Genomic DNA, 17,396 nt, shown 5'->3' on the forward strand with positions numbered 1-17,396 from the left:
AAGGAGGCGAGGAGACTGCGGCTGGACAGCCATGTCAGGTCAGGAAAATTGAATGACCAGCGAAAGGGGATGGGTACACAGCATTCACCACCTTTCAATCAGACAAGTGCTTTGATCACATGGCCCGCAACCCACCGAGAAAGGTCGAGGGTCAGAGGGACAGGGTCTTCAGTGCATGACCCAGACATCTCTTGGGCAGACATGCGTGCAGAAGGGTGAGCCACGGCCTGTGCAACATGAATGAGGTGGATGCTGGTCGGACTCGCATGCCCGAGAAGAGCTTCGGGAGATGCTGAGTCGCGTAGGATGGTGAATGTTGGTAAGCTGATTGTCCAGAGGGACAAGGCCGAGGCCGGCCGCTGCGGGGACATGTATTTACATTTTCCCAGAAACGCGTGTGGCTTCCTAGCTCGAGGACGGGTGAGACTCGTATGTGCCAGCTCTCTTAGCTCACACGCGCCGGGGAGCGGGGCGAGAGAGTAGGATGTGGCATTGCGAAGGATGTCGAGGTCAGAGACCGCCGGACTAAAGGGGGGGATCTGGTGTGCATAGACTGAGTTTGGGTAACACGGATGCGTCCCGAATTGATGCCCTGGAGGGTGAGAGGCAAAGTCTTATGCCGCAAGAAGCAGCAGATTTGAAAAGGCCAAGCTGATATCTTGCAGCGACGACAGAGTTTCTGGCATATTCCCGCCCGGCTACTGTGCGAACAGCTTCGGGCAGCATCGATCAGGTGCCGACCAATGGAAAAAGGCCCGGCGGCTCCGTTGCGAGTGTTATATCGCCCTTGACCCCGGACGCGAGGCCCATCCAGGGCAGGAATTGGTGGAATGAGGCCAGGATGGCTAGTTGTAGGTGTAACAATGAGTTCGCAGATTATCGCACGTCGAGACTATTAGGCTATCCTCGGCAACTGTCTCTATCCTGCGCAGAATCCCGCTCGGTTACACAGCGTCGATGGCGTCGACCTTCGTTTGTGTTTCATGAGCAAGGAGGGGACTATGCAAGTGAGGCAGTTCGGAAGACTCCTCCAAGAACCCAGAAAATTCCCTCGAAACGAACGCCTTGTTTGCTCGCTCGCCGTAAGCCCATGTGTTTGAGGCAGATGGGGATGGAGCAGACTAGGGTTTTTGCCATCCTCGCATGGACGGAGGCAAAATAGCGGAAGAGCCGTCTCTCACCGTAATGCAAGCTCCAAAATGGGCTTGGAGGCTTGCCGGTATCAGCAAGCATTGGTCTTGTCAGGTTGAGAGACAAGAGCGGGAGAGAGGGGCAGCGGAGGAGAGAACACCAAGAAACATGGGGAGGTTGAGGTGGTGAGTTGTTGTGTCACCACTCGGCACCAGGCAGCAGCAAACTGAAGCGACAGGAGCAGGTTTGGTGGTGGTGGCAAGCGAGGGGACACGGCAGTGTTTTCACACATTCGTGCGTTGACCCCGTGTACTGGAGGTAGAGTACGTAAATCAATCAATCTTGGTTCCAGCAATCTGGATAGATCGTCCATGCGCACGCATGCTGAGTGAGTGAGAAATGTCACAAAAGTTACATGCCAGCAACTCGGACATGTGCAAAACCTGAACAAAATTCGTCTTGCTCTTCCCCCTCCTTTTTAGCCCCCACAAGTCAGTCACTCCATGCATGTGGAAGTGCTTCGTGGAAAGCGGGATACTCGATTGGCATTAGGCCATCAGCATTGGCATGATGGAGGGGGAAGCCTTAATCTGAAACATTTGGGCAGTATTCGGTAGTCGCTGTACCTACGTGCTTGGGGAGCCCAAGAACTACAGGCACTTCTTTTCCTTTCTCCTGTCGATCGTATCGATCGGGGCATTAGCTACGGATCGGTTCTGGGTACCTACGTGAGATCATCATTACTAGTATTGACAGTTATTTACAGAGTACCCGGTACACCGGAAACCTGAAAAAGGCCCCGCCAAGTACAGCCGGAAGTCCACTTCCGGTCTAGAATCTGACGTGGAGGGCCCGAAGGTTGACCCGTCATCTTTACTTGTTACGGTACTGTAGAGTACAATACTGTATAGGGGAGGCGTGACCTTGCACCGCGCTGTACCCAGGTAGGTACTGAGTAATTATACATCATGGTGGCACAAAGTGCGATCGGTCGCAGTCAGTCGCAGTCAGTCGGGCACGATTGATGCAGGGTGGGCAGGCAGCTTTCTGGAAATTTCTCAGCTGTTCTTCTTCTTACACGGCCTCGTCGGGCAAGAGAGAAGTCAGCCAGCGACAACAGTGCAAACGTGAAACACAAAATGCCCGAAATGCAACTATGCAACGTGCTATGTCATGCAATGCAATGCGCAACGTGTATGCATGGATTTTTGGTTGATCAGAAAAAAAAGTCCGCAGGATACGGAATGTTTAGTAGGCTCTATTATAATTTTATTCTATTCGTCATCTTACAAGTAAGGTAGTGGTAGGGCAAGGTTCGCCATGGGAGGTCCGTCTCCAGGTCTCTTCTCAATCTCTCACTAATTCAATAACACATGTCAGGGAATCTAAAGGCTAAGGCCCAGGCTCAAAGAAGCATGGCAAGTAGCAACAAAGAAGAAGCGGGCTTTTGGTGACAGCTCTCTCTCTCGCGCGCGTTCTCTTTTCCCCAAGCTCGCCCCCCTCCAAACAAAGGGAGCCCAACAGAACGCGCAAACAATGAGTGGCCGATGGAGATCGAACCACGTCTCAACGTGCGATGCGTCAGCCACTCAGGAGAGCCGTCAGACCACCCTTGCAGCGCGCTCGCTCTTGCCCGCGTCGTACAATAAACACATAAAAATTGAGAAGTGTGTGTGAGAAAGAAAAGAGTCGAGAACAAAAGGGGAAAGGAGACAGGAAAGACGCGCCAAACCCCAATGCTCATCCATGCATGCATCCACACACCCCTTTGGCCACTGCGACACTGCGACACCATCCCCACCAGGTAGGTACCTGTCCCTGGCTTTCCCTTTCGCCCTCACAGCGCTTCTAGAGCCTTCGCGATCCGCTCCGGTCCTATTTCGTGGCCTCCCATCTTGCTCTTGGGATCCGCCAGGGGTCGTCGCCCCGCTGGCACCGGCGCATCCCAGCTTCTGCCCCCCTCGGGAGAATCGTCCTCTGACACCTCGCTGGGCGGCGTCGAGCTCTCCGAATCTGTCAAGATCTGGAACTCGGTCACGGTGCTTTCAAAGTCGGGCAGCTCTGCGTCTTTAGCCTGCTGGACCCAGAGCTGCTCGGCCCGCTGCAGCTGGTCGAACCATTCCGAGACGGTCATCTCCTTGCCCCGGCAGGTGAGTAGCAGGTCTCCGTATTGCGACAGCCCGGCTCGCGACGCCTTGTGCCTCCAGTCTGGGTGTGCATCTTCCACCAGGTAGCGCCGCTCGGCAGACAACGCGTTCATGTAATTGAAAAATGCACTTTCAGAGTCTAGAACGCATCTCTCTCGTATTAGTCTCACCCCCGCTGCTTCGCGTTCGCACATGTTGAGAGAAACCAATTGGTGGGGGGCGGGCATGGGTGTATTGTGCTGTCAGGCAGGAGGGAATGCTGAACTTACACGACCCAGGCAATCCTGGCAGAGGAATCAATCGGTCAAACCGCTCGTCCAGGAGTTCCTGTAACCTGAGGTACGAGGCGTACACAATTGACGTAGATTCTTGTAGAGTCCAGAGAGCGTCTTGGACAGCCTCAGGGAGTTGCATCAGCATCGAGGCTGGGAGTGCCGCGACATGGGAGACGTTGCTGGGGTCGTGAGAATGTGGAGGCGCCAGAAAGAGAGCATCAGCAATTGAACCGGACTTCATGGTGATTGTGAAGAGGCAGGAATGACTGTAGCAATGATCCAATTCTGACCAGCTTGGAAGACGTTGGGACTCGAGAGCCGGAGAGCAAGAGGGAGTTGGAGGTTGAGAGGGCGGGAGCACCTTCGAGGAGGATGCTCAGTCAGTATATATGCTTCAGGGCTTCGCAGTACGTTTTAGATGCCCGGTGGAGCGAATACTCGAAGGGTGTGTAGTCAGATCAGGCCACGAATATTTTTATATGCGCAATGCATCCAGCCCGTATAGAGCCATGACAGACTGGGTAGTGGTACAGGGGCGGTCGTTGTGATTGGACCGGAAGGCTGCATGGCAAGGTGGACACATCATTTCGTCAAAAACCCTCCCGACAACCCAGCGAGCCAGCTGGATGTGGTCAATAAAGTCACCCCCCGTAGCGTGCATTGGCTGGAGACAAGGAATCGACTAATGTGACGTAGGTCAGTGATACAACAACAAAGAGCCATGTTTCCTTTCTTGCTCAGAACCTGCAGGATCTTGGCCAAGACGGGCGTTGGAACGTGCATTAATCACCTCGTGACATTTTCCCTCAGACATCTCCGATCCAGTATGGAGTACGTTGACAGAGTGCCACCACATAATTCCTACCACACCTGGATAGCTGATCCGCCAGCATTCCGTGGCCATGGAGAAATCCGTCCGAAGAAAAAGCATATTGTGACGCCAATTCTATTCAACTTTTCCTGCGGATAACGAGAGCCGCGAACCATGGCAAAGGCGCGCCTAAGTGGGGGGCGATATGTGCCTCCTCTGCCACGGTCATATCTTTCCACGAAAGCCGCCAAACCGCCAGGGGAAATCTTCGGGGCCTGTCCTCAGACAATACGTCAATGGGGAGACAACGTCGCAACCTTCCGAACGTCGATTTCGCAATTTACTGAATCCTGCACCACGGATCAGCGATCACACAGCAAGGATGATGCCAAACGACCGATAACACATACCGTTGGATGAGGTGCACCCCGGAAGCAGTCTCGACGACGCCACTCAGTTCGCCTGGCTGCAGGGCAAATGCTGCATCCTCAAACTCCTTCTGCATCTGTCCTTTGCCAAAAAAACCCAGGTCGCCGCGCTTGCGAGCACTGCTGCAGTCCGACTCGGAGACGGCCAGGTCGCCCAGAGTCTTGTCGCCCGAGCGGATCTGATCTTCGTACCCCTTCAACATTTGAATCGCCTCATCTTTCGAGCGGGTGATGTTGGTCTCCCTCCAACTCGAGGGACGCCGACTATCCTTGTGCTTGACCAGCAGATGGGCTGCACGGATCTTGCCTTCACTTGCAGCTCCGTCGATGCGGGCGTTGGCAGACGAGCTGTGGTGCTGCGCCATGTAGACCTTGAGCTTGTCGGTGTCGGCATCCTCAGGGGGCTCCCATCTTGACTCGTGCGTCTTCTGGTTGAAGTAGTAGGGTAGATTCTTGGAGTTGGAGTGGCGGACCTCCCAGTCAGGGGGCAGGCCAGTAGCAGTCTCAGTCTATCGTAGAGAGCATCAGTAGAGATTCGTTTTGCGAGTAATAGGGTTCAACGGGCAAGCCGTTCGCATACCATGGCTTTCTGAAGAGGTTCCGATGATGCAGTATTGTTCCTGGGAGGTGTTCTTTGTCACGGTGTCGGTCCCGTCGATGAGGGCGCTGTAGTGTAGATGAGTTATTGTTGGGATGCCCCAGTCGGTGTTTGGTGTCTGGTTGTTGCTGGCACGGGAGGGCGCGACCGAGGTGGGGCAGTGGATTTTGTCGTTCGTCAGCAGGTCAATCTGTCAACGAAGAAATGAACCCGCGAGGGAGGGTAGCATAGGGCTGGAAAGCGGCTAAATGGACAGGAACAGGAGCCTGACTGGCTGGTCTCATGCGGTCTGGATGGTCCTAGATTCGTAGAAGAGGCAAGACAGAACAGCTGGGCAGTTGTCAAGGAAGTCAGAGGTCACTTGACTAGTTACGTAGGAGTCATTCAGGTACCTAGGTAATTAGTTGATGAATGAACAAGGAACCAGCCAGAGAGAAAAGCCACTGGGGAAAGCTGCGTCTCACAGGCTTCTGGCAAGTTTGTTTGGGCGGCATGGTCTGACTAGGTAACTGGACAAGTACGGAGCACAAGTGAACTCGAGAAAATTGCGGGGAGGTGCACTGGCTCTCACATTTCTTTGAAAACACAACCTGCACCCTCTCGCCATCTGGACGTGTCGAGTCACATTGACGCCCCTTGCAATACAGAAGCAGTTAATTTATCCCGCACATCAGCTTTTGCCCTCTCCTCTACTGTCCACACAATTACTCAGCAGCAACATCGTCTACCTTTGCCGTACCTGGTTTACCAGCATCACAGTCAACACCTCTGGCACACATTTATCCAGAGGAACATCACTTTCAGAATCGCGGCCTCACATTGCTCTTTTTTCCGAGTACCCCTTGAAACCTCACCCGTTCAACATGTCTGCGGCGGCCTCCCCATCTCCCAGCGAGGGTGAGAGCAAGCGTGGCGAGGTCTCCTATAGATTTTGTCAAGAGTGGTAAGCCTTCGAACTCTTCTCAGCCTCATTTTCTGACCTGTCTATCCCAGTTCGAATCTTTTGTACCCGAAGGAAGACCGTGCGACATCCACCCTCCTCTATATTTGCAAAGCATGCCACGCGACTTCGCAGCACGACTCGGCCTGTACCTACCGCCACCAACTCGGCGCCAATGTTCAAGAGACGGCAGGAACAACCGCTGACGTCGCACACGATCCAACGGTGGGTTCTGCTTTCTCTGAGCTGCCACCTCTCTGTACCCTTTGTGGGGAACCGTTGAGATGCAATACATGCGGCGCCATCTAGCGGGAGAAGGCCTGGAGGAGTTCAGAAGACTTTGACATCAGGTCTCTTGAGTTCTCCTCTTCTCCCCGCGCGCGGCTAGTCTGCAGTTTTGAGACGTTTGGCTGACGGCTTGCTTTACACTTTGTACAGCTTCCTCGAGCACCCAAGAAATGTCCAAGATGTCGGGAGACGGAGGCGGTTTATTTTCAGTCGCAGCAGCGTGCCGCAGATACAGGGATGGTAAGTACTTTTTTCGTGATCCTCGCCCTCAAGGTTCTGACTGGAAAATAGAAACTGTACTATGTTTGCACCTCCTGCAATCATGTCTATACTGTCGTTTGAGCAAGGTGTTGGTGGCATGAATTGGTATACCACGGCTGTGATAGCCATGCATTGGAGGCGTTTTCGGGAGGACGACCTGCAACGACTTTTACGAGAGCTGGATGGATAGGACGAGCCGCAAATAAAGGCATCAGGCTGGCCAACAGCGCAGCACGCACACAAACACTACTCAACATCGAGTATTTATGATTTTGAGAATTCTGTTTCGCCGGCTGTTTGTACAAGATTTTCTTTTAGACATGGCGAAGGTGATCCATCCTTCAACCCGGCCTCATTATGCATTCGCGGTCACTGGTTGAATCATACGTGCATGGGTGCCAGTGACAAGATCTTTGACCACTTTTTGTCACGTAGTTCGGCTCCCACTATACTCGATAACCTCGTCCCAATGGGGTCGCCGTTCTTGTTGATCAGGACACAGGCATTGTCGTCGAAGCGAATCAAACTCCCATCTTTCCTGCGCTCCTCCTTTCGCGCTCTCACAACCACCGCGTGTCGAATATCACCTCTTCGTACTTTGTTGGCGATACTCAAACTCGATCCGCCGGGTGTCTCGGCGCCGAAGGACTTCTGTTTCTGCACGACGACGATAATCCTGTCACCTAAACTCAAACAGAATGGTCAGCGAAAAGGGAATATGGGCACTTAGGGCGTTTCCCTCGTACCTATTCTCGCAGCCTGTTTCTTCTTCCTCATAACTGCGACGCACTCGACAATTGCAGCTCCGGAGTTGTCGATGCAATTAAGCATCGTCTAGCATCAGTCATCATTAGCACGAGACACGGGCATCGTAGCGAGATTCGGGAACTATCCACCTTCAGTTGTATCATCGTGGTAGCATGCTGCACGCTATTGTAAAAGAGGGCGCAGGTTCGAAAATGTAGTTGCAACTACAGAGCGAGGATGAATCTAGCTGCAGACAAATTATGAAGTGGATAGCGATTCCATTGGGTCCCCGGGTGGGTGCTAGGTGAAGATGCACATGGGCGCATGCTTGGGGTGGTCCGATCACCCCGATCAAAACGCACGCACGGCACACCAACCAAACAGAGCGGTCGCCTGCCCGTAATTCGTTAAGCCTACTAGCCCATCAACCCCCCCCTGGTTGTCCAGCCGCCGCCGCCGACGTTCCCCCCTCGCAAACCATCCATCGAAAGTCATTCTTCCGTCGCCCTTCACTTGACTTCTCTCTTTTATAAAGTGAAGCAAGCTGAAAGTCTCTCTCTCTATTTCTCAGCTTTGGAGACAACTCATGCACGACTAAGGTTCCCTAATTGCCTGGACCATAATGTCGCAACGTGTACACATTCTCTTCACCCTTGTTCCGCTCATTTTCGCCTCACTCAGGCTGGCCTGATTCCAGACCGCGTTCCAGGCGTCGAATTGACGAATTCAGCCCCTTCCACTCCTTCCAAACCCGCACTCTGCCCAACTCAATTACATACAGATTCTCAGTTTCTTACGCTTACAACCTTTCATTCCGGCGCATTTCATGAAATATTGCGAGTCTCAGTTGTCGGGTATTCGCTGTACACGCGACCATGGCTCGGGGGAAGGGCGCCGCAGAGCCAGAAAAGACTCGGCGGCTTTCCCTCGCTGAATTAGCAGCTCACGACGACGTGTGCTCAGACGTCATGATAGATAATGTCGGTGATACTATCTATCGTGTAGAGATCCGTCCCACTGACAAGTCGCAGGCTTATTACAAGTCAAGAATCCGAAAAAACCGCACCAAACACATCCCCATCCGCGGTATCAAGGAAGATGAAGTCCCTCAGATCTTATTGCACAAGGTCATTGTCGACAAAGATGTGAAGGCTGCAGAGAAAGCCCTTCTTTCGCTGCCTGGGCTGAAGAGATATAGAAAGAGTTTGCGCAGTAAAAGTGAACAGGAACACTTCTTGAACCACTTGAGAAAGTACATAGATATGTACCAAACTGATTGTGCTTGGGAAGTCTCTACCACGAATCGCTACACAATCACCACCTACGAAGCCGCTGTCACAGCCAGGAGGCGTATCAGACAGGGAGACACGATCAAATATCTCACTGGCACATTGGTCCCTCTAACCACCGAGGAATCAGCCGACTTGGACTTGACGAATCGCAATTTTAGCATCGTTGTCTCTAGTCGCAAGAAAAACTCGTCCATCTTTTTGGGCCCCGCTCGCTTCGCCAACCACGATTGCGATGCAAATGGGCGTCTTGTGACGCGTGGAGAAAATGGTATGGAAGTCGTTGCCATGAAGAATATTGAGGTCGGCGACGAGATCACTGTCTCCTATGGAGATGATTACTTTGGGCCTGGGAATATCGACTGCTTGTGTCATACGTGCGAACAACTCGAGCGGAACGGCTGGACATCCAAGGCTGGCATCCTTGATACTCCCAGTCGCACTTCTACTCCACTTGAGGAACCAGAACCAGCAGTCCACCCCCGCGGCCTGAAACGGAAAAGGGACTCCAATCCTTCACCCTCTTCTTCCGCACCTCCATTGAAGTATGCGAAGGCCGTGCAGTCCCCGTCCAAATTGCAACATTCTTGGACGCCATCGGGCAGTTCAGATGCGGAAACGCCACTGCTTCCAATTGAGCGAAAGTCCGAACCTCTCGTGGCGGCTTCAGAGGTAGGGACTACACTCTCGCCACCTCATAGTCCTTCTCGGCCAGGAAAGCACGACTCCGGAAAAATATCAGTTCATCTAGATGGAGCTGAACCACGCCAGAAGTCGCCTGGTTCATCCATGGCACACGCGGACGACGAGGGAAGCTGGAAGCCCGCCCAACTTCTAAGCAAGATAGCCTCGCATGCTCCATTGTCACCGGCATCCACATCTCCTTCTAGTCATGGTTCTACAGCTGGGGTGAGCGCATCGCGTGGGCCAGTTTCGCAGGTTCACAACATCGATACAGCTGTCACTATCAAGATGGAGACTGTTGAAACAATGAAGATAGAGGACGATGATGACGATGATTGTATCGTCGTCTTTCCGGCCAAGCACACTGATGAAATTCTTCGACAATCACAAGAACAGCCTATCCAAATTCGCCCGATTGTCGAGAGCACGACATTGGGGATTCCCCCGACTGTGCCCGGGGAAAGTGTTCGCCATTTCCAAGAACAGCATAAACAGATTCATCCGCTCACCGGGAGCACTACGTTGGCTGTCCCTCACGCTATTTCCACTCTATCCACCACAACAATTAGTAAGGAAGTCCGCGCGGTGCAGCCCCCGGGTGCTACGATCGATGAAAACAGTGTGTTACCGTCCATAGAACCGATGAATACCTCATCAACCGTGGCCAAGTTGACGGTCCACCCAGTGACTGGCACTATCCGCATTGCTGGCGACTACATTCTCACCCGAAAACTCCTTGCTCAACCACATGATCGGTGGGTACAATGCCACAACGAAAAATGTTTCGGATTCTTCATCCAACCCAACGGATACCAGACGCGGCGCGAATGTCCACGATGCGAGCGTCACAGCATGCTCTATGGATTTCCGTGGCCCAAAACAGACCCAGATCCTCGCAAACTGCTTGAGCGCAAGTCTCAGGGAAATGGCCGTGGTAAGAAGAACAACGCGGAGGCAATTGAGTACAGTGCATACAGGCGCAAAGGGAGATGTGGAAAGGGGACGTGGGTGGAAGGGGGAGGAGACCCAGAAGAACGTGTCATGGATCACCGCACCATCCACCGCTTTGTGTTGCCTGAAGAAGAGAGAGAGTTGACTAGAAAGGGTCTCTTGAAAGATGCTGAGGTTGCCCGGGCGGCGGGAGATCATGCCCTGGCAATTTTGGAAGCGAGGATGCGGGCCGGTTCCAGCTCACGGGTCTTGAATCACGGAATGGGTACGGAGAGTGCTACGAGAGACGCGAGCGAGAGTGGAAGCGCCACTCCTGACGAGTTGAGGAGGAGGAGCAATCGGTTTGTCACGAGACCTGTCGGCATCTACACAGACAAGTTCTAGGGGAAGAGGTGGGGACAGTGACAACAAGAGGTAACGTCTGCGTCTTCATTCACGTTGTTTGACCTGCAGAAGGACGGGAGGATTCAACACGTCCGAGGAGCCTAAACGCACTGAAAAGCGAAGGCTATGTTTCTCCATGGAGAGGAGGGAGGGTCAATCTTGACCCAGAAAACGAGAGGAGGACTAGTACTTGGTACATAATGCTGTATCGCTTTTGCGCAGTGTTCCGAGCGATTAAAGTGTCGTAAAGAAACCAGTGCATGTGTTACGTGGACAGCACGAACGCAGAATAGAATCCCATTGAAGACCATGGCACACAATGCTTGAAATTATGAGGTTTTGGGACACTTCCATACAGAGCTGCCGTTGACAAAGAACCAATCGCTTGAGGCTGATAACGAAGTCTTATCAAGCGCACTCAGGGGGGGACGTTCCTCCGGCTTGAATCTAGCATCTGCGCGGAGAAGCCGATTGACATCACGCAAAACATGATTGTCACCATTGTGGGTGATCGTAAACCTGCGACCATATCACTGCTGTCATGATTGGACTGATAATGAAACAACTGGCTGAAGGCTCTAGTTGTGTCGTGCAGGCTCGATGTCATGGACTGCAGTTGGATGACTCTCATTATTGCTTGTGCATTGTTTTGCGAGTCAACGACTTTTGATATCTCCCCGTCTTCCCTCGTCTAAACTACACTCCTACAAACATGCCTAACCCGATGACTCTACAGGAAGAATCAGACCACTTCTCCCCATACCGAACAGACGGGAAGCTCTATGGCTTCGTCTGCGTGGTCACCGGCGCAAACATGCCAGTTGGAGCGGCCATCGTGACAGAACTGGCCGGTATGCAATCCTCCTTCTCATCCACATCAACTCCCCACGTCTAATACGGCAGTGCGACACTAGCACACGGGGCAGCATGTATATATGCCTGCGCCGCCACCGACCAACCGTCTAATATCCAAGCGGACTTGTCTAAACTCTACCCAAACACGAAGGTCATCTCCTACCCTTACTCGATCTCCTCCGAACAAGACACGCTCGTCCTCATCGATGAAGCTCTAAACGCTTGGGGCCGCCTCGATGTCTGGGTCTGTTCCTCTGGCCTGCTGGGCCCGCCGTCGATAGACCAGACAACGCCGCAAGATCTGCAGAAGTGCTTCGAGGCCAACAGTCTGGCGCCGTTCTTCGCCTTGAAATATGCCCCCCACGCGATGCAGAAGACCACGTCCAAGGGGAACTATCCCAACGCGGCACCGAAAGACCAACGGTATGGAAGCATTATTGTGGTGACATCCACGGCGAGCACGTATGGGGGATGTTGGGGACCGTGCTTCACCATGAGTTGCCACGCTGCCATGGGCGTCGTCCGCTCCGGTGTCGCAGTCCTAAAGGGGACCGGTGTGCGCATCAATGCCATTTCCCCCGGACAGATTGATGTGGGAGTTAGCCTCAATGGACTCGACACAAAAAGTACCTTGATGGGATACAACACTCAATTACCTCCTGCAGCTCTCCAAAGTCCGGCAGCGCAGAAAAACAACATTGGACTCGAAAGGGCGGGGACCCCAGCAGAGGTTGGAAGGGTTGCCGGCTTCTTGGCCTCGGGGTTTAGCAGCTACATCACAGGGGCGAACATGATCGTGGATGGAGGAGCCAGTGTCATGTGTCCATTGATGGTGCCCATATAGTAAGTGATCATACAACACAGAATGGAAGATGGTCAAAATGTGGAAACCCAGTGTTTTCTATGGTCGGTAGTTCTTGAGAATCCAAACAGATCGCATTCCTGAAGAAGTATTCTCTCTTAAGGACACTGGGGCGGCATGCAAAAGGTTGGGATGCTTCATTGTAGGGAGTGACTATCTAACAGTACCTGCACGATTGAAAATGAATCGGTCCTGCTAGCGAAAAAAGACTCCCCTCGGAAATGACTATTCTGGGCACCATATGATGATGAAGAAGCCATAGAGACAAAGCAGTTCATGATAAGGGTTGAGTGCCATTGGTTTTACGTTTGAGTCCAGCTAAGAAAGGGTGACCACAATCCTCCATAAATTAATTGGTTTCAATAGAAAGTGAATGTTTCGTCACTGCGGGCTGAAGTGAGGCAGGCAGTATATGAAGCTTGCTTTCCTGTGTCTTCAACAAGAGAAAACATGATGCCAGCCCACATAAAAAGTGCGTATATACAGAGGGACGAGGGAAACAAACTCGTGGGTGCGAAAGAGAGGAAAAATTGTATTATGGCAGGTCGGGAAACTTGCCGTTCTTGGTTCCGGGTGGTTACTCGATCCTCATTTGCTCCCCCGAACTTTTTCGAGGCTCTGGAGGAATTGGACAATTGAGCTCCCAGCAACCAGTGCATCTCGTGAGTGGGAGAGATCTCGAAAAATGTCTCCTCGATCAAGAGGCGCAAAGCGCGTTACGGAAGCCTTCGGTATGTTCTTCACATTCGGACGTCGACTTATGGCAAAGCTGACACCTTGCTATAGCATCTCCTTCGGTACACCACGTCTGTTCTTCTTGTCTCCAGACGCTGTCCAAGCGGAACTATGCCTCTGCAGCAACTGCCAAAGCAAGCCTTGATTCTCAGTCGCCTCCGCCTATCACCCAACTGTCCCCGTCAGGACCTGAGGCGTCCCTGTCACCGCAACCACTCTACACAATCAAAGCCGGGATCGTCCTCTCCCGCCCGCCCCTGATCACACCAGACCCTCATCCGTTCGAGACAGCTTTCCATCTCTATCAACGCCGTCTCAACGAGCGCCTTGTATTACCTTTCACACAGTACTTCTACTATCGCCGCAATACACCTGCATTTGAACAATGGCGCAAACACCGCCGCGAGCGAGGTGGCGCCGCAACACGCGACATTGGAAAGTACAACGCGTACAGTCCGGAGGCGTGGAACGACGAAGTACTCGTGGGCGACGAGACTGGGAAACCGGACAAAATACTGGAACAACTGATCTCCGAAGAGGGCAGAGCTGACGAATTCACCGGACAAGGGGATCCTCGGTTTGCGGGCTTGAGGAGAGTCACGGAGGCGGATGAGAAGAATGACCAGAGGAGTCTAGAGAGGAGGCTTCAGAGGACCTTGTATCTTTTGGTAAAGCTAAAGAACAAGGCCGGACAAGCCAAAGAGAAGGACATTGCCGCTGACGGCGAGAAATATCTGTGGAGATTCCCTTCTGGGCCGGTTGTTGGGTTTGAAGGGTTGAGAGAGGTGAGTGAGCACGATTCTCCTTTCAATTGGAGATATATTCGACTTTCAATCAGCTCTCCGCATGGATCGTTGACGATCAAGAGCTAACGAAAACCCTCTGAATATGCAGGCGGCGCAGCGCATCCTCTTCAGCTCACTTGGCCCTAACATGAACACCTTTTTCGTCGGCAACCACCCTGTTGGCCACTACGTGGCTCGCTTTTCCTCACCACAACCGCGTCCATCCACGCCGCCTTTGTATATTCCTGGATCTTCCTCGCCGGCCGCTTTAGAAGCTACAGAACATCGGTCCTCGTCGGCAACGACGCAGGTTGAGAAGGCCAACGACTCGACACCTTTAAAACAAGACCTCGCTGCAACACAGACCTTGGTCGACGGAGAAAAGACATTCTTTATGAAGGCCCGGATAATGGCTGGGCAAGCCGACATTTCTTACTCTACCAATCGGGCCAATCCCAGCGGCAAGGAAGGAGAAACTTTACCGGATACTAAAGTTCCAGGCGTTGGCAAGGGTGAGGCTAGGGACAAAAAGGGGGTTGTCGTCGATATGGGGTTGGATGAGATCGAAGACTTCAAGTGGTTGAGCAAAGATGAGGTGGAGGCGCATGTGCATCCGGACTATTGGGTCAGGGTGAAGAACATGCTTGTGGCGCAGTGAGATACACCAGACCTTGCCAGGCTTCGAAGATCTACTCTAATCCAGACATATCTGGAACAAATGAGGTCAGAACGCCTCCTTGTTTCTGCGAGGGACATCGTTTGCGCGCACAGGAATAAGGAAAGTAGTGTGCACCAGAGGTGAGTCTATTTTCTGAGGTCCAGGTCATAAACCTTTTGCTACAAAGGACGCGCGGGAAAAGGCAGGTGTCCAACAGCTTCCTGTATGCCCACCAGTGTATATCGGAAAAGGAGATATATGTACAGTATAGACGGCCCAAAAGAAGAAGACGAGGCAGCACGATATCATCTCATCATCTTGTTCGATTCAAAAGACCAGACAGATTAGTTGATGTATTATTTTTGGCCACACACTACATACATAGGAGAGACAGGGAGTGAGACAGAAGTGACATTGGATGGGATGAGATGAACGAGATGATCTCTATCATCTGGCCCATCTGACATTCGTTTTCTTTGAACCTATCTTCTAATAATCAATCCAATGTGAACGCAATTCTGATCTTTTGTAAACGTTCCTCAACTCTCCAAACCAACAAACAGCCACTCTCGAGAAAATGGTCCAACTTTGCCTCCCCATCCGAGAGACGAATTCTAGTAATGTCTTCCCTGCATGTAATGCCATACTGATTCACTTTTCCTTTCCCTGCGCCCATCCTAACCGTTTGGGCCCTTCCAATTCGGCTCTCTCTCTCTCCCTATTCCGAGTTGATAGCCAATTTCACCGGGCGTCTCTCCCCAGGCGCAGCCAAAGATGGTCCGTCCGCAACTTGTTATTTCGAGCATTTTAGAATTTCACGAGCAAGTCCACGACGACGCCGCGGTGGTCGCTCAGCCACACCTTGTCATCGAACCGGTTTGGCAGGACCGCGTACGCCTGCACCATTTCCTTGGCTTGGTCGTGAGATTGTCGTTGTCGTTGTTGTTGTTCTTGTTCCCTCTGGTCCGCCTCGGCAGGAATCCCCAGATGCACAAAGTCGATGCGTTCCCGGCCCTCGGCGGCGGGATCGGCGGGGAACCCCGTGAAGGTGAGTTCGTTCCCGTACGCGTAGATCTTGCCGTCCGCGTTGTGGTCGGCGCCGACGAGGCGGCGCGTGTCCACGAAGCCGGAGCCGGGCGCGTTGAGGATCTGGTACGCGTCGCCGTCCGGGTGGCTATTCAGGTCGCCCGTCAGGAAGGTGAAGGTCGGGCTGTACTGTGATCGCAGCCGGTGGGCGACCCGGAGGATTAGTTTGGCGGATTCGCGCCGGGATATCTTGCCTTCATGGTCGAGGTGGGTGTTCATGGCCAGGGTGACCTGGTTTTGTCCTCGTCCTCCCAAGGCAGGTGGGGCATGTGTCGATGTTGTCGTGGTCGTCGAAGCTCGGTGGTGGGCTGTGGTGTTGCTGACGAGGACCGATTCCAGCACGGCGCACGTCAGAATGCGGACGCTGTCCGCATCCCAGCCCTTCTTGCCCACTTCGCCCGTCTCGTTGAGCCAGACTGTTTCAGAATGGATACATTTCCAGGCGGACTGGCGGAAGAAGATGGGACTATACTCCCCTTTCGTTTTGCCGTCGTTGCGACCGACCCCAACGTAGGTCCAGTCGTTGTCGGCGCTCGAGGATTGTGACGACGCCGCTGTCGTCGAAGTATTAAACGTCCGACTGTGCAGGTCCAACAGCGGACCGTGGAGCACCTCTTGCATACAAACCAGCGTCGACTGGGGAGCGAAATGCGGACGCGTGTGGTACTTGAAGTGGCTCGAGAGGTGGGGGAAGCGGTCTGGCCACAGCTTCTCGCTTTCGTCTGGCGTGTCGGTTGCAAAGCGGATGTTATGAGTTAAGACTCTGATCGGCAGCACAGTGGACGACGACGACAACTCCTCTCCTCCCATAGGTGCCACCCCTGCAACGAGTTCTGGTGGGCAAGACGCATCACCCATGTTGAAGTATATTTATGCAAAGCCGTAGGAGTAGCAATGTGAAGCAAAAGCCAAAAGGTTTAGAGAGGACTAGATGTAGGGAAAGATGTCCCTGCTTGCATTCGATCTTCCTCTCACAAAGCCCTAGGACTATTTGTGCTGGGTGATCTATCACGATCGAGTTGTGAAGCACGCGGTAAATATAAGGGGAATCTTGCCGGACAAATTACGCTTTCTGGTGACAGGTCCTCTCGAGACCTCGCGCGTATCACAGCATGCAAGGGAATTAGCTTTCCTCTGACACGGCCACCCGTGAGGACGTGACAGAGCGGCCAGCCAAGGCAAAAGGGGGAGGATCGTCAGCAACAAACCGAGCTGAACCTTTGGAAACACAAGAGATGCCAGCGAACAAACCATCAGAACCAAACAGGACCGTGTTTCGACCGGCGTTTCAAATGACAGTCATTCGTAGAATTAAATATTGTGTAAGTGAAATGCGTGGTCAACGAGTAGGAGCCACGTGAGGACCTCAAGAGAAGTGACTGGCAGTCGGAGAAGGTAAGAGAGCGCATGGTGATGAGTGAAATTGCTAGGTGGACTAGCTAGTCCTGCCGAAGCATGTTTGGCGTGCAACACATGGCACA

At 52.8% G+C, this 17,396-nt stretch overlaps 7 protein-coding genes across 7 annotated transcripts; 3 read left to right on the plus strand and 4 right to left on the minus strand.

Annotated features, from left to right (window-relative positions):
• Nucleotides 1–2,968: 2,968 nt before the first annotated feature.
• AYL99_04017 (hypothetical protein) lies at nucleotides 2,969–3,794 on the minus strand (the record flags this gene model as incomplete). The annotated part of the gene is made up of 2 exons (XM_018835531.1): nucleotides 2,969–3,417; nucleotides 3,548–3,794. 2 exons carry the CDS (start codon nucleotides 3,792–3,794, stop codon nucleotides 2,969–2,971), a joined length of 696 nt encoding a protein of 231 aa, XP_018695181.1.
• Nucleotides 3,795–4,704: 910 nt separating this feature from the next.
• AYL99_04018 (hypothetical protein) lies at nucleotides 4,705–5,375 on the minus strand (the record flags this gene model as incomplete). Its single annotated transcript, XM_018835532.1, has 3 exons — nucleotides 4,705–4,714; nucleotides 4,775–5,301; nucleotides 5,373–5,375. The coding sequence occupies 3 exons, from the start codon at nucleotides 5,373–5,375 to the stop codon at nucleotides 4,705–4,707; spliced, it is 540 nt and encodes a 179-aa protein (XP_018695182.1).
• Nucleotides 5,376–7,260: 1,885 nt separating this feature from the next.
• Nucleotides 7,261–7,790, minus strand: AYL99_04019 (ribosomal protein L14; the record flags this gene model as incomplete). The annotated part of the gene is made up of 3 exons (XM_018835533.1): nucleotides 7,261–7,562; nucleotides 7,626–7,713; nucleotides 7,776–7,790. 3 exons carry the CDS (start codon nucleotides 7,788–7,790, stop codon nucleotides 7,261–7,263), a joined length of 405 nt encoding a protein of 134 aa, XP_018695183.1.
• A 711-nt stretch (nucleotides 7,791–8,501) lies between these two features.
• Nucleotides 8,502–10,934, plus strand: AYL99_04020 (histone-lysine N-methyltransferase SUV420H; the record flags this gene model as incomplete). Its single annotated transcript, XM_018835534.1, has 2 exons — nucleotides 8,502–8,606; nucleotides 8,658–10,934. The coding sequence occupies 2 exons, from the start codon at nucleotides 8,502–8,504 to the stop codon at nucleotides 10,932–10,934; spliced, it is 2,382 nt and encodes a 793-aa protein (XP_018695184.1).
• Nucleotides 10,935–11,646: 712 nt separating this feature from the next.
• Nucleotides 11,647–12,633, plus strand: AYL99_04021 (hypothetical protein; the record flags this gene model as incomplete). The annotated part of the gene is made up of 2 exons (XM_018835535.1): nucleotides 11,647–11,785; nucleotides 11,849–12,633. 2 exons carry the CDS (start codon nucleotides 11,647–11,649, stop codon nucleotides 12,631–12,633), a joined length of 924 nt encoding a protein of 307 aa, XP_018695185.1.
• Nucleotides 12,634–13,336: 703 nt separating this feature from the next.
• Nucleotides 13,337–14,829, plus strand: AYL99_04022 (hypothetical protein; the record flags this gene model as incomplete). Its single annotated transcript, XM_018835536.1, has 3 exons — nucleotides 13,337–13,382; nucleotides 13,438–14,171; nucleotides 14,281–14,829. The coding sequence occupies 3 exons, from the start codon at nucleotides 13,337–13,339 to the stop codon at nucleotides 14,827–14,829; spliced, it is 1,329 nt and encodes a 442-aa protein (XP_018695186.1).
• An 807-nt stretch (nucleotides 14,830–15,636) lies between these two features.
• On the minus strand, nucleotides 15,637–16,773 carry AYL99_04023 (hypothetical protein; the record flags this gene model as incomplete). Its single annotated transcript, XM_018835537.1, has 1 exon — nucleotides 15,637–16,773. One exon carries the CDS (start codon nucleotides 16,771–16,773, stop codon nucleotides 15,637–15,639), a length of 1,137 nt encoding a protein of 378 aa, XP_018695187.1.
• Between the last annotated feature and the right edge of the window lie 623 nt (nucleotides 16,774–17,396).

The sequence above is a fragment of the Fonsecaea erecta genome (genome assembly GCF_001651985.1).
Source record: "Fonsecaea erecta strain CBS 125763 chromosome Unknown Scaff3, whole genome shotgun sequence".
Lineage (NCBI taxonomy): Eukaryota > Fungi > Ascomycota > Eurotiomycetes > Chaetothyriales > Herpotrichiellaceae > Fonsecaea > Fonsecaea erecta.